This window comes from Sylvia atricapilla, chromosome 1 (genome assembly GCF_009819655.1).
Source record: "Sylvia atricapilla isolate bSylAtr1 chromosome 1, bSylAtr1.pri, whole genome shotgun sequence".
NCBI classification, from domain to species: Eukaryota; Metazoa; Chordata; class Aves; order Passeriformes; family Sylviidae; genus Sylvia; species Sylvia atricapilla.
Window position 1 is genome coordinate 128,690,140 of NC_089140.1, and position 15,441 is coordinate 128,705,580.

Below are 15,441 nucleotides of genomic sequence, written 5' to 3' on the forward strand. Positions count from 1 at the left end.
AGCTTCCAGTAAAATATGTTTATGGACTCTAGGTAGTAGAGACAGAGCCTTTCCTCAGCAATGTTCACTAGAAGCACCAGTAAAAACACTAGACTGAGGCTTCTGTCCTGAAATTGTTTACATGCTGGTTCTGCTTTTGAAGAATCAAAGAGAAAAGAAAAACCACTGCTAGAAGACTATTATGCCTTCCTAGCTAGAGATTCCTCCAGACAGGACATCTGCTCCCACCCACAGCACAAGCACTCAGTACAGGCATCTCCTCCACAACCTCTGTTAGAAAGAAATTCAGTTTACTCCAGGAGTAGAGGGCACTACTGTCTACCTTTTTCTTCAGGTGAATATTTTTGAAAAAACTCATTAAGCCAGGTTTGCTGTGTAAATGATTTGATCAGCAATCCTTCTTTGAAACAAGTATATAAATTACTAATTTTATAATAAAAAAAGTCTTGCACTACTGAAGTGATAGAGCTGCATGGAGCAACTTCAGAAAGAGATGAGATCTATTAGTTTTGGTTAGGATGCAAAAGGAAGTTCTCTTCATTGTCTTTTAAGTATTCATAGACCACATTTAGTTTTAATATAAGTTTAACAGCTAGAATTGCCTAAAATAATCCAGATGCTAAAACTAGCATCAATGCTTACTTTTTTTTGTGCTGTTTAGATTGCTTTAACGTCCTTTCAAAAGTATACATAATTCAGTGTGTCCAACATCAGTAAGAGAACCAAAACAGAAAAAAAATTAATCATTTATTAATCAAATAGACACTGAGCAACTAATACAAAGATAGATGGTCCAAAATCCAAAAGGCATATTCCAATCTCAGATATAATTAAGGGCAAAATAAGCCACATGCCCCATTAAGAATTCCTGTACTGATAAGAGGTGTATTTGCTGCAATATTTACCATGTATTTCTACATACACTGAACAGAAGTCTACCTGGTCTAAGAAAAAAGAAATTTTTCTGTTACATGAGAATATCCTTTGAGTACCTGAAGGAAGCCTACAAAAAAGATGGACTTTTTGCAAGAACATACAGTGACAGCATAAGAGGGAGCTGACATGTACTAAAAAGAAGTTTAGATTAGACATTAAGAAAACATTTTTTATTCTGAGGGTGGTGAAGCACTGGAACAGGTTGCCCAGGGAAGCTGTGGATGTCCCATCCCTAGAGGTGTCTGACCCAAGGACGGGGCTTTGAGCAATGTGCCCTAGTAGAATGTGTCTCTGCGCATGGCAGAGGTTTTAGAACTAGATGATCTTTTGCATCCCTTTTAACCCAAACCATTCAATTATTTAATGATTCTTTGATCTTTCATACAAATGAAAAGACCTAATCCAAACAAAGCCAATAGACAAACTGCAAACTGTGGGCAATATGGACTCATAAGCCACACACCGGAGAAGCTGATAAAATTACACAGACACACACTTCAGATTTGGTCTGATTCATAGTTATGGAAAATAGAATATTCCTGCTCTAGGAACTTCATGTTCACAAATTTGACACCAAGAATTGCTTGCTTTTTAATGCAACCGATTGAGAGAGCAGGTTACAGGATGACCTCGTAAGGGAAGTAACTACACATCTTTCTCAGACCATACATGACCCAGAGAGCTATATGCTGACATTAAGGAAGGAATCCTTCCAGCATGTCATGGAACATGAAAACTGCTAATGTAAAGTAACATTAAGAGAGGTCTGCAGCTTCTGTGACATGTGGTTGGGTGCCAGTGAAGCGAAAGGCACGTCACATCCAAGGAGACAGCTTGTGATACACATTTCCCTCCACTGGAAGTTGGACCACGTGTCAGATAACTCTTCACCATAAATTCAACAAGGTGCAAGGTGTTTGGTCATGTGTGCAACTAGTAGAAGACAGTAAGTCATTTGCATGCATAAATGTTAGGATTTTGTGTCTGTAATAGTCAAAATTAGAAAATGAGATAATTTGCATATATATGTTTCTCTTTCATATATTTTTCGGAAGACTCTGTTGTACTCTGAATTTCTAGACGAATTGTTTAGCATGGCATAAAGTTAATGAAGATTATGACACATATGAAGTGAATCCTTAGAGACTCATAATGTATATGGTCATAGTTGCTGTATGTTTTAAAAATTAACTGTATTGGTCCAAGTTTCTTAAGTGGTGATAATGGGACTGTGTCAATTTAAAGTAAATACATTTTCCATTATAATATCTGCTGTGATTTGTAGCCCTTTGTCTTCAAAATCACTATAAGAAATCTTAGTCAGGCACCTCAGGAACAAGACAGTAAATACCTCAGCTGCAATTAAACCTAACATTCAGCTCTGAAATTTATGTCAAAGGCAAAACCAAGCTAGTTCACTAACTACAGAATTACAAAAAACTTTTCTGAAAGTCAGTCTGCCTAAATTTCCTTGCCACATTCAGCACCAATCACTTTATGTGTTCTTGACACCAAACTGAATCCGAACTGAATCTCAGCCAGAGAAAGACTGACCATATTTTTAAGAGGATAAAAACTGAGTCTTTACATCCACAAGCTCAGATATATGCCAAAATCAAAGCAGAACAGGATAAAGCCAGAATTTTAAAGCTCCCTGCAGCTGCTCTGACACACCAAATTCTTCAAGTAACTTTTGGCTATCAAAAGGAACAAAAATGCTATCTACAGTGCCTAATTTGAAAAGTACTTTGCAAGAACTGAAGGATGTAATGGAGCCAAGATTTACAGTTATTAGTATGCCAGGAAAAAAAAAAGTGTTTTCTTATTACTTACAGCCTCTCACATAAGTTTGATGATTAAAATGATTGTATAGCTGGAAAGGAATGTTTTTATACAATATGCCCCTAACAGGTAGAGCAAGTTGATACCAAAACCATCAGGAAGAGCATAATTAAAATACAATTTTGACTTTATATTAATAGTAGACCAATAGACTAATTAAAACCAACATTGACTAAACTTTCTATTTACACTAGTTCAGACAGCACAGGAGGCAAAGAACTGTGTTTCAGAAGCATATGTGAATGTTAGAGCTTCTGTCATCCAGGTGCCATTTCTAACAGAACACATGTGTGCTGAACAGTTGGCAAAAGAATGAAAAAGATTACTGCAGATATATGGGCACACAGAATCTGGAATGACAGAAAATTAAGTCCATATACAAGGTGACAGACTGCTTGTAAGAAGATACATTTTCCTACAATTTCTTCCATCTTCATGCATGTGCACACATGCACAAGATTAAAAAGGAGAGAAAGGATGAGGGGGTTTTGACATATTTTAAACAAAAATGAAGAAAAGGCTTTTTATTTGGTATTTCTGCTTTCTTTTCAGAAAGGAACAGGAAACTAATTTGGTTATTAGGAAGCTCTAATTCCTAATTTTGGTAAAGGCAGATACTCCTTCTGTGAAGTCAGCATCAATACCCACAATAATAGTAGCACCTGTCTTTTGACATCAAAGTTCTCTGCCTAAGAAAAAAATAATGTAAACAATAAACTTCATGTATTGTACTGTTGCTCCTGGCTTTGGTGTTAAACAGATACACTTTGCCAGGCATAAGTGTTCTTGTTTCGGAGACTTGGAATGTGACAGACATATTGCAAAACCTTCTTATGAATTTGGACTGCAAAAAATGGCATAGTTTACTGTTTTACAGTGAAGAGACTGTGTGTTCCTATGTAGTCTTGTTGAAGCTGAAGAAATCTTGATGATAGATTCATTGCATCTGCTAGTTTTCATCTGCATTCAGATCAAGGTCAACTTCATTGGAAACATTAAGATAAAAAAAAGCATAGAAAGCCAACAAAAATACCAGTATAGCTGCAAGGACAAGGGCAACTTCCTGTAGAAATAAAACAAAACAAAAACAAAAGCATGTTAGAAATAATACCATACTTTCAGATTAATCAGGAATAAATATTATTTCCCTTCTACAATGCACATCAAAATAACATCGGACATATATAACTGCATAAGGCATTGATGCTTTAATGATTTTTCTGTTGTGGTTACCATTTCCAATCTTGCAGAATCCATTCACTTAATAAAGATTTTGTTGGGTCTGATCAGAAAGAGGGTATTTAGCTTAAAAATCTTTAGTCTTACCTAGAAATACGAGCATTGTATCTTTTTATTATCCTAGTCTTTCTTTTTTAAAGGAAAAGACAGAATTCACAAACCACAGTTTTGAACACAAATTTAAGTTATAAATTTACACTGTGAATTTTGATGTTTTCTAGCAATATGTTACTGCTTTTTGCCAACAAATTTGTAATTTTTTAATGAAGCAAACACAGTATGGTGGAAGTCAATGAAAATTGCTACCTCTACCTCCCAACTTCCTGGCATGCAATACAATATGGAACTACAAACTCTGTCAGAATTGGATGAAACTTTTCTTTCTTCCGCTCTGCAATAAGGCAAAAAGCACAACAATTTGCACTTGCACTTGCCTCTCTTCCCATAAAATATTGCAACTTGCTGCATCTTCCTTAATTAACAAAAAAGAGACTTCCAATGTATACATGATTTATAGCAGCTTTCAGAAGCAGAAAAATGTTTTTATATTACACATTGTACTCATTATGTGACTGCCTATCATCATCCTAAGGCTGGACTCTGTAAAAATATAATCATAGTATTAGCATCCGCTTTGTATTTGTTTTATTATATTTATTTTATTTCCTTATATTTCTTTTATTTCCTATATTTCTTTCACTTTTAGTTCTTTCAAATACGTATTTCACATTTTTAATTTTTCTGTAAGGCCCGGCACACTTTCTATAGTGTTAACTCTTATTCTCCTAGACAATCAAACGTGAAAGATAAATTTGAGAAAAATCCTTATGTCCCTTCAGCTCTCAGAAAGTATGACTATAGCTAAAAATATCTACTGCTTGACTCCTGATCATCATGATGAATTTCAGTAATCGTGCACTTGAGATATTCCAAAGGTTAGTTTGCACCTCCAAACTCCACTCTCCCTCTAAGGAAAAAGCAAAACTTCCCCTCCAATTCTCAGCTTCATGTTAAGCTGTAAAACAATTGCATCAGAACAATCCCAGTGTACATTTAAAATGAGAGAAGAAAAGAAGTTCAGTGATTTTATAACAACTGATCTGAATTGGTACAGAAGATGTCACATCAAACCCACTCTGTCAGTGGGACTGAAAGGAGATGCCTACACTGAACCAAGACAACAAGACACCATTTACTGTCCAAGGACAGAATCTGTCCATCTTCGGTGTAAGATTCATTGTGCCCTCTAAGACAGGCTCCTTGTGTGGGATTAATCCTACCCACCATCTCTAGGTTGGGTGGTGACTTTGTGACCAGCATTGTGTCCACTGACATGAAAGAGTTAAAACTGTGCATTTCATTTTTTGAAGTCTAGCCCATAATCTGGCATTCTTCTATAGAACAGCATTTAATTTGCATTTATATGAATGTATTATATAGTTTATCAGAATGTTGGATCAATAATTCAACATATGCCATCTAATAAATTTTGAAATATTACTGCCTAGTTAGCATATGTTCTATAGGAGCATATTCTTTATTCTATAGAAATCTTTGCTTTATATTTTATATGGATGATTGAGATGTACTTTAAATTTGTTTTACCACATTAAAATTGCACCTGCAAATATGCTGAGGCTGTTTGCTACAGATTTCAACTACATTTTCCTCTTAAAATTGTACCATCCCCTGAACTTTATCCTCATGATTTCATGATTTGATTTGAAAAAAAATTACATCTAATTCACTCATATATTAAAGGAAAGTGATTTTTGCTTTGTTGCAGTTGCAACACGTCAGTATCTCACAAAAGGGCATGGCAGCATCAGACAGGTTTCATTTATTTCCTTGTATCCACAGCTGTGCTCCCAGACCCATCTGGCCACACAGCTACTAATCTTAAGAGGATGTAATAAACAAGTGACATACAACTGCAGGCTCCATCTGCTCAGGAGAGTGGACAACAAAACCGTACAATGCAGGCACCGTTCACACTTGACACAGAGACCAAATTCATTCCAGTATTAAAAAGTTTTCCCCTTGTTTGGATGCCACACTTCTTACGCTTTCTGCTTTACAATAGGTATACCTTTCTCCTCCCTTCTCCCCAGTCTCCCTTACGAAATGCTGTCGGTAGCAGCAGCAAACTTTTCAGGAACCTTTGCATTCAAGATTTGTTTCAAAGGAAATGGAATTGGGAAAACCTTGAGTTTTATTCTCAGGCTGCTCAGTAACTGCTTGACAGAAGAAGTTCTTTAGTTCCTCTGCCTAAGTTTCACAATGAGTAGCACTGTGATAACCATACTATTTTCCTTGCACAGCCATTAGGAGGAACTGGGTGGGTGGGTCAGTATTTATTATCCCTGGGAATGAAAAGTCTTACTGAAACTCCAGGTTTGAAAATTATGCAAGAATCTTAATTTTGAGTTACTGAAAAAGGTAGAGTAACAAAAACCTAAAATAAATGGCCTTACAAAGGACATCTGGCTCTCAGCTAGGGATATGCAGTCTCTTTAGAATTGCATCCAGTTTATGAACTTTTATAAACATAAATTTTGCAAGGTAAATAGCAAATGAAATGCTACCCCACTGTACTGTATTTGCAACAACAGATATATATTGTCATTTTAATTTGTTTTATACTTTTCAGGCTTTGCTATTTGTATTTTAAATCATGCATAGAAATGAAATGTTAAAATACTCCCTGCTCGGCATATATAGCTCCCTTTCTCTTGCACTTTATGGATCATCCCCATCATCCCCTGCAAAATCCATTTACTCAAAGGATTTCACCATGAATAATTAAAGAATAGAGAAAAAGTCCTATAGAAATAAACTTAAAATGATCAGAGGGGTTTTTTCTCCTTTTTTTTTTTTCTTTTTTATCATGGTACAGAACACCAGGAAACAACATTCCTACTCTCAAATCCCAAAGTACAGTTATAGAAGCCTTTAAAAAGGAACAGAATTTTCTATTTTATTCTCTTACATGTAGATAACATATGTAGAACCCTACTGATTTCAGCTTGGTTAAGTTTTCCAGAAAGTTTTCATAAAGGAAACGCATACCATTACAGCATAATGTAGTTTAATTCTCCTATCATTTTTTGTCAGTTTTATATCTCTCATGCCAAAATACTTGGATTATGTCCTCAAATTCACCCTGATGGAGCAAGTGGCAGAGCTGGGATCTAAACAAGATTAATTAGGAGAGGGGATGAGGAAAAAATGTTAGCTATGATAACACAATTCTGGACACTGTGTATGGCAGCATCATATGCTACATATATAGAGAAATATCATACTTCTAGGAAATGTCGGGGGGGTTACATGTTTTTTAATTGTCCTTCAAATAAAGTCACATCTTTTTTACCTCAAGCCTGCTTAAAACTAAGTGAAAGAGTACCACAAATTGCCTTCTTTGAAATGCTAAACTCTCCCTAGCTCTTTCTGAAAAGAGACAGAAAGAAAAATCATGCTGACCAAGGATACCTGTAAAAATAAATATATAGGTACTGACAATCTTTTTATCTGATTTAGTTTTTAACTGAATACTTTAGGTGGATATTCACTTCTACCATGTTTTAGAGTTTCAACAAAATCATATTTAAAAATGAACGTTCACTTCCTTAAATGCAGGACATTCTACAGCTAACAGAAGCCAACTAAAGTAATTTATAAACTTTTAGCCACACTTCTTAGGGTCTAAACTTTTAGTGTGAAAATTTCAGATGGAAGAAAGATCATTGTTGTCTCAAATAACATGAACAAGGTACTATTAGAGAGTCATTGAAAACGCCTGGCTGTATGCCTATAAAGCAACAGGATTCATTTAAGAACAGCTAAATACAAAATAATATATACAGGTAACAAAGATGCAGACAGTACTTATAAAGTGGAGTACTCTGCCTAAAAAACTGTAACTCTAAGAAAGTCTTTGGATCTCATGGGTAGCTACTCCCTCAGTGTGATTTCTGCATGTACAAAGCTGGAGGGATTTCCAGCAGGGAGATGACCGGTATTTATTTTATCATAGAGAAGAATGAGAGGTAGTTTGGTTACAGCATATAATTATATACACCTGTATTTAAGTAAAGAATTTCACAGTGTGGGGTCCTGTTATCCTGTTTACAAGAAACTTTCAAGGCCCAGCTGCAGTTAGATAAGTTCAGCCTTGAACTAAGATGCCATTTTCTGGAAGCAACAATAATTGACCATTCTTCAGGAAAACATGGAATTCCATACCTGCAAGTCTTTTATTTGATCTCTCAAAAAAAAGTACATTTTTATTTAGCAGTTGGAGAGAATACTTCAACTTGGGCTTGTGTGAAAAGGACCTGGCTGCCAGGAGTCAGCAAACTCAGCTGGCCCCAACTGCTCCTCTCCTTCAGGGCCCTAGGAAAGCTCAGATTACTTCCATGGTCAGTGCTACATTCTGAACCCCTGAATTATCAGGTTATTAAAAGAAATAGGACTCTACAGTTAACTGCTCAGACTTTTTTATATAGCATCAAAAGTTTTCTGATGTTGACATTTTCCTCCAATTGTATTGATTTTATTTCTAGGATTTGAGGTTTTGCTGTTGATTATTCTTTGAAGTGCTACAAACTGGTCATAAGTAGAGACATAAGAAGGCTTGAGAAAGATGGTCTACTGCTCCAAGCTGGTAAAGAAAATCCTCCTAAGATTTTGCTTGGTGCATCTTCACATCTCAAGCAACCATGATTATGATAATTATGTGTTCAGGTTAAGCAAGGGTCTGTTTTTGTTATTCTCTTTGTGTATGTTGTTTCCCCTCTGTTTCATTTCAAGGTCAGAGATCAAAGCTTGACTACAGGGATAACTGGGAATATCACACTTTACCCACTGGTGGCATATTAAGCTGCTCTGCATTTTGTGAGACACATAAATTGAAGTATTTTGGCCACTACAAAATGCTTGGACTTTGCAGAAAACATTTGGATGAAATTTTATGATCTGTAACATATAGAAGTGCAGATCAAATGATCTAATAGTCTCTTGTGGCCTTAATTTCTACAAAACTATGAAACTGTATCTTGGCAAATGCAGTTCAATAATTTAGCAGATTATGAACAGCATGAAATCGGACAATATCCTTTGCTAAAATACACTAAGAATGTGTTGTTATCTATTCCTATCTAACTTGTTCCAGATGTGATAAAGTCTCCACAGTGAGGTATATAACTACACAACAGATTAAACAGATATGTAAAACACTGACACACAGTAAGCTCTCACTTTGTTTAGGAAACATTTTTCCTTAGCTGAATCGATGTACTGAATTGCTAATAAATCTCTGTGGAGTGATATTCTGCAGTCAATTATATCTTTGCAAGTACTTTGCAAATACTACTGTTAAGATTTGTGTCTACCTTTCAAGAAGAGAGAAAACTTGTCCCATGGACCACTGATCTGTTCTTGCAGGCTGTGAAAAAAAAATGTCTCCCCAAGAACTCCTGTAACTTTTGGTCTCTGCATACCAAACTCCAGCTATCTGGGGGCCAAGCATTCACACTTCTCAAACAATTTTCTGCTTGTCAACCTCCTGCTGGCATGTTTCCCTCATCCACTGAGAGTAGAGGCAGCACTGGTGGTGGAAAGGTCTTCTTGCTCTGCTTGGTAAGGATGGGCATCTGGGCCTCCACCAGCACAAGCCCATGTGGGGGGGACAAGAAAATGACCCAGAGAAAGTTCAGAGGCTCCCTTTTTGGTAGTGCTACAAAGAATTTTGTCTTATCCAAACACCAGGAGACATACAGCATACTACTTTCACTGGGAGTTGCTTCTGGAGACAGGGGTCCCTCTTTTTGAAGAGACACAATGTATTTTGGCACTGTCTACATTAGTATCACATATGCAAACAGAGCTAGTACAATAGCTCTGCTACAATATTTAATCTTTAAACATGTTGAAAAAGCAAATATGACACACCAAGTACTAGCATGGTCACCCTGCTTGAACTAACTTTGGATAGTTATTAGTGCTCAGCTGCTTCTCTGACATTATCAACACAGATAAAAATGCCTCATTGGGGAAATTAAAAAGTACTAAATGCCAGCGACTGAAAGAAACTTTGTTACTTTAAACCTTGCATTAAAATGACAAGGCAATCAAAGTTTGACAAGACAAGCTAATTAGTATGCCAGCGATGAAATGCAAAGAATCTCCAGGGGATTGGTTCTGAAAAGTTTTATGTCATTTACAGGGCCTTTTTTTAAGCTAATGTTGTCAGCTCTCATGGTGAAATACACAACAGTTGAATTTCATTATCCTTGTAGAAATTAAGGACTAAAAATCCCTTCGCTATTTTCCAGTCCTCTTTTTTTTCTGCTCTAAATACTACACTAAGTCTTAGTTTACAGCCAGGCATGTAAGTTCTTCAAGACACTAATGCAAAACAACACTAGAGTTATCAATGGTATAAAAAAGCCTATTGTTTTAAGTGGCTATATGGTGCTTATTGTGTTTGCTTATTGTGCGTATGTATTTCACAGAACTACATACTCCCCTTTCCCACAGAGATTACACTTTCACATTTATCCTTCCTCTTCAATATTTTTATTAGCTACAACTTAGCTTTTTATAATAAAAGGTTAATTTATTTTGAAATGCTGCATACTGCATCATGTACTGAATAGACATGCATATAAACAATGAACATTCCAAATACGTGTATGTGTCTGGTTTCTTCTCAAAGATTTACAAGAACTTTGGACATTTCTATTTAAAGTGCCTACTTATCACATTGCATTGTAGTTACATCGCTATTTTTTTCCTCTCAACACAGATTGAAGTTAATCAACTTCTACAACACAGAATTAGGACCTACATCATTAAAAAAGACTAAAATACCCCGCTTTGCAAGGTGAATCTTGTTGCTTTTTACCATTACTCATCCCAGTGAAAAGGAGGAGTTCTTAAGAGACAGTGGGGAGTGGAAATGGGTTTCTGCTTGCAGTGGCAGGTGAATTCCCTCCTGACCTACCTCACCTCTCCAGGCACCCTTAAACAATAGATAAGAAGTCCTGGAATTTGAGGACCAGGGAGATGAGAATGTGGATGAAGATCCATCCAGGTTGGAGGGGTTTCCTAGGGCAGGGCAACCTACCCCCCCACATCAAAACCTCCTCAATTAAGAGAAAAAGAAGTGTAGTAGTCATTGGTGACTCCCGTTTGAGAGGAATGGAGGGCCCAGTATGCCAAACGGACCCAGCCCATATGAAGGTGTGTGAGCCTTTGGGAAATCAACAAGAAACTTCCCAGCTTGGCACAGCCCAGTGACTAGTGCCTACTGATTTTCCAGGCGGACACATACAAAGTCCCAACAAGACTAAGGAATATCAAATGGGACCTCAGGGCCTTGGGATAACTGGTCAAGGGACAAATCGTGTTTTTTTCTGTCCTGCCAGTTGTTGTCATACCAAACATAAGCTGTCAAGAATTATTTGAAAAATTATCCACAAAACAACAGAGAAGTATTTAGGATAGGTGTGGAGGATGGATGTAAAAAGATGGCACTTGAACAGCTGGATGATCTTAACACTGAACTGAGCAGAACAAGCCATGTGCTTGGGAGAGGGGTATAGGTTATGGGGCTTCACAACTAAGCAGCCTCTACAGGGCTAAGGAGGAGATTTCCCTGCAGACACTCCAGAAGCATCTACTGCCCATGGTGAAGTTCTGCTGCTGGAGGGATTGAGCAAGGTGAAGAGCTGTCACTGCGAGGTGGGAAGAGGTGCACCTTTACCCCAAGACATTAAATATACCTCACTTCCATGCTGAGCACTGCAGGGTCTATCAGGGGAAGTGCAGAGTTTACTCGACAGAAATTGCCCATGTTTTGGCAGAAGTATTGTAACACTTAGTAAGCTTGAGGTTGTTGGCATTAAGCAGGTTCAGTGAAGAAGCATGTAATCAAAAGCCCTACCTTCCTTCCCCTACAAGCAAAACCCCAAAGGGAAAGGTGCCCAACTTACCTTTCTTTTTGCTTCAGCTCTGTCAGCTTTTCTCAGCAATTTGGAAGTAAAACAAATTACTGTGATCTATTTAGGGATGATCCAGAATTTTTTTTTTAAGGTCCAGAAACACAAAAAAAGTATTACAGCAGGAAGAAAATATTTTAAAGAATTTTTTTAAAGGCAGAAGCACAATTTTAAACCTGAGACATCACCCAGTGCAACTGGCAGAACTCCAGAAACACACCCACTCAAGACCTGGAGAGCACACTGCACACCTTAATGGCAAAAAACCTTTATTCACTAATACTCAATTCCTCATTACATATATGATTATGCATATGCTTTACCATTGACCCACATTTTTTAGGTGAGAGTTAGTTAAGAAAATAAGGAAAGGAAACATGTTTTGGATGGAGCACCCAATCTCATACTCTTCTCACTTGTGAAAGACATGCAAAAAATGTGTATATTTTAAAAGAATTAGGCTGTATACTAAGTCTCCAAGTAGAACATCACTTTTAAAAGGTCACGTCATTGAAAGAAAAATGAAAAGAAAAAGGGAAATGTAATAAAAAAGGAAGGAAAAAGGAACTCAAAAGGTTAATAATCTATCCTTTAAACAAAAAAGGCAATCTACTTTTTCTCATTAAAACCTGACACACAGCACTAACTGAGGAGATTATGTTGTGAAAACATACTGCATCACATGGTAATGCTTGATCGAGATCAGCAATCAGGAGCAAAAAGAAAGCACTGTTTCGTGATTATAATAGCAAATTCTGGAAGACAACCAAATACATCATCTAGCAGCCTAACAGCTGTTACAGCTTGGTAGTAATACCTTGGCATTTGCTATAAGCTATAACTTGAAAAAATTGATTTCTCATCTGCCAGAAACAAGAAAATGTTCTCCTTTTAACATTTCTGAAGTTTCTTTTACTAGAATACCCAGGTAATGGATGCACTTTTTTATTTTCCTCAGGTTTCACTCTTGCTGCTAAGTTAATAGTGTATCAGTTGGATTAAAAAAATAAGTTTGAGGGAAAAATACTGTAGGCAACATAAATAACATGTGTTCAAATAGATCCCGTTTTGATGACACACTGGGTAGTAGATAACAGAAAATACTTCTAATTGTTCTCCTTGCTCATATTCACAGCTGTGATCAAAACAATTCTTATACTTCATACCTGCCTGAAAAGGGAACATTTTCAAAATAAAGTTTAGTACTTTTCCGTATGTTTTGCTGTTAGTTTAAGCCTTCATTTTCCAAGTCAGAGACGGTACACAAGGATGCAGACTGAGACAACAGTGCTGAGAATTGACAATAATTAACAAACCCAATCTTTGAATTACTAGTGGAGTGGGATGAGAAGAGGAACATGGGAGATATTTATTGTAATTTGTCTAACTATACGAAATAGTTAAAAAATTTGTTCTATGTGTAGACAGACTCCCTAAAACCATCAATTTTCTAAGCACACAGTACTTTAAACACTAGAAGTAAGCATGCATCATAACAAGGACATAGACTACGTAAAATCTTTCAGCACTTCAAATATTCAAGTAATTTTAGGGTTAAGCAAAAGAAGTTTATCATAAATATTTTAGTTTCTACTTAGATTTTGAAGTGTCATAAACAATATATCTCAGAAATCAATATTCACACAGTACATCTATGGGGAAAAGAAACAAACACAAAGGTGGTTTGAGCTATCAGAGAGGTCTCTACCTTCACGCCTAGTGCAGTTTTCTTGGCTTCTGCTTTTAACCTTGTAGCTCTCAACATAGGCCTGGTTTTCTTATAATCTTGTTTCCCTAGAGTAAAAAAAGCATATTTAATGAAAATGAGGCAAAAATAATATAAAGAATGTGAGCATTTATTTCAGTTGAAAAGTCAGATTTAACATATTTAGAACATCCCACAGTCCAGCATTTTAAACAACAGCTACTCTGTAACACAGAGATTCAATCTATGGAACAACCATGCTTAACATGGACAGTGACAGAACAAGATCTGACAGATCAGTGTAGAACCTGTTACTCCAGAGTGACATCAAAATACACATATGGATAAATACTCATTAGAACAATGTTTAATAAACTGCTCCATAGGAATCAGCCAGCAAATAGGCAGATTTAAGGTAGATTATGTTTTTCCCTCTCATTGAAATAAAACAAAAATTTTCATTTAATATTTTCTTGGTTAGTCACCTCTAATGCACATATAAATGTGCAATACAAGACAGTCTGGTGAATGTAAAGGTTCATAATTCTGAACTGGAATATTATTTTCAGGTATCAGAACTCAGAGATATGGAGATCAGTCTAAGTAAATGCTAATAAAACCACTGCTTGACACCATCTGCTTGTAGAAACATGTTACACAAAACCTTCTAGATAAACGTTCTCCAAGTTACAGGGACTATCTCTTGCAGCCACAAAGAGTGCAGCCCAGGGCTTCATTACTGTAAGTTCATATGAACTGAGTTCAGAGGAGGACACGTAAGTATTCAGAAATGACAGAAATGGTATAAATCATTCATCTCAACTTAATAACGAAGCATAAACACTTGATATCTCTCAGGGATATTTCTGCTGTCTGAAAGGCCTGTTCGTGTTGTATTATGAACTATTAATCATAGCTTCTTTAAGTTAACAGAAATCAAGGTACAGATACAGTCACAAAAGGATGAGAAAAAGAAGAATCTATGAAGAAACTGCTTGGAGGGACAGAGCCTCAGTATAACTACTCTGGCCGTTTTAAAAAGTCCTCTTCATTTTTTCCCTCCTAATGTGCATATATCCTTTTTGTTCTTTATGCCTAATTCCAATAAATACACTAGCTATTAGTATTATAGGAATATTATTAGTATACTAATACTATACTATTCCAATAAACTATAATACTTAAAGCTGAGTGTCTGGCCTTTTTGAAATCACTAGGTTTACCTAGCTTTCATTACTGTTACAGTCAAATAGTTTAATCTTTTCTCTAAAACTTTGTCCAGTGGTTTTGTATACAAAAACCCCATTTGTCCAAGCAGATGTGATTTTACATTCATAATCAGTAATGCAAACTTCTGATTTTATGGCTACCTTGAAATCTAGGATATTACAGCATAGTAATGAAATTCTGAAATGTGAATGTCTTCTTCCAGTGATACACTGGATTCATGGAACTTAGACATAGACACTTCTGACTTTGTCTATTCTTTGTATCACCCCATTCATACTCAATATAGAGACTGTATGTGTAGCATACCACGAATGCTGAACTCACGTTACAAATTTGCTTTTATTATATAATCTCTCCTCAATCCTATGGATTACATATGGATTATACATTGTGAAGGTCTCTATACTACTCTTTGGTCAGATATTATTCATAAAAGACTTGAAATAACTTAAAAATACTCAATAACAAATGGAAAAATAACTGAAA

At 36.2% G+C, this 15,441-nt stretch overlaps 1 protein-coding gene across 1 annotated transcript in view; it reads right to left on the minus strand.

The window, feature by feature from the left end:
• Nucleotides 1-748: 748 nt before the first annotated feature.
• Nucleotides 749-15,441, minus strand: part of TRIQK (triple QxxK/R motif containing) — a 56,703-nt gene continuing 42,010 nt past the window's right edge. Inside the window, exons 3-4 of the mRNA XM_066333393.1 lie at nucleotides 13,729-13,814; nucleotides 749-3,841 (exon numbers count right to left, since the gene is read on the minus strand). Coding sequence (XP_066189490.1) covers nucleotides 3,728-3,841; nucleotides 13,729-13,814 — 200 coding nt within the window. The 3' untranslated portion in view covers nucleotides 749-3,727. The remainder of the gene's footprint in view (nucleotides 3,842-13,728; nucleotides 13,815-15,441) is intronic.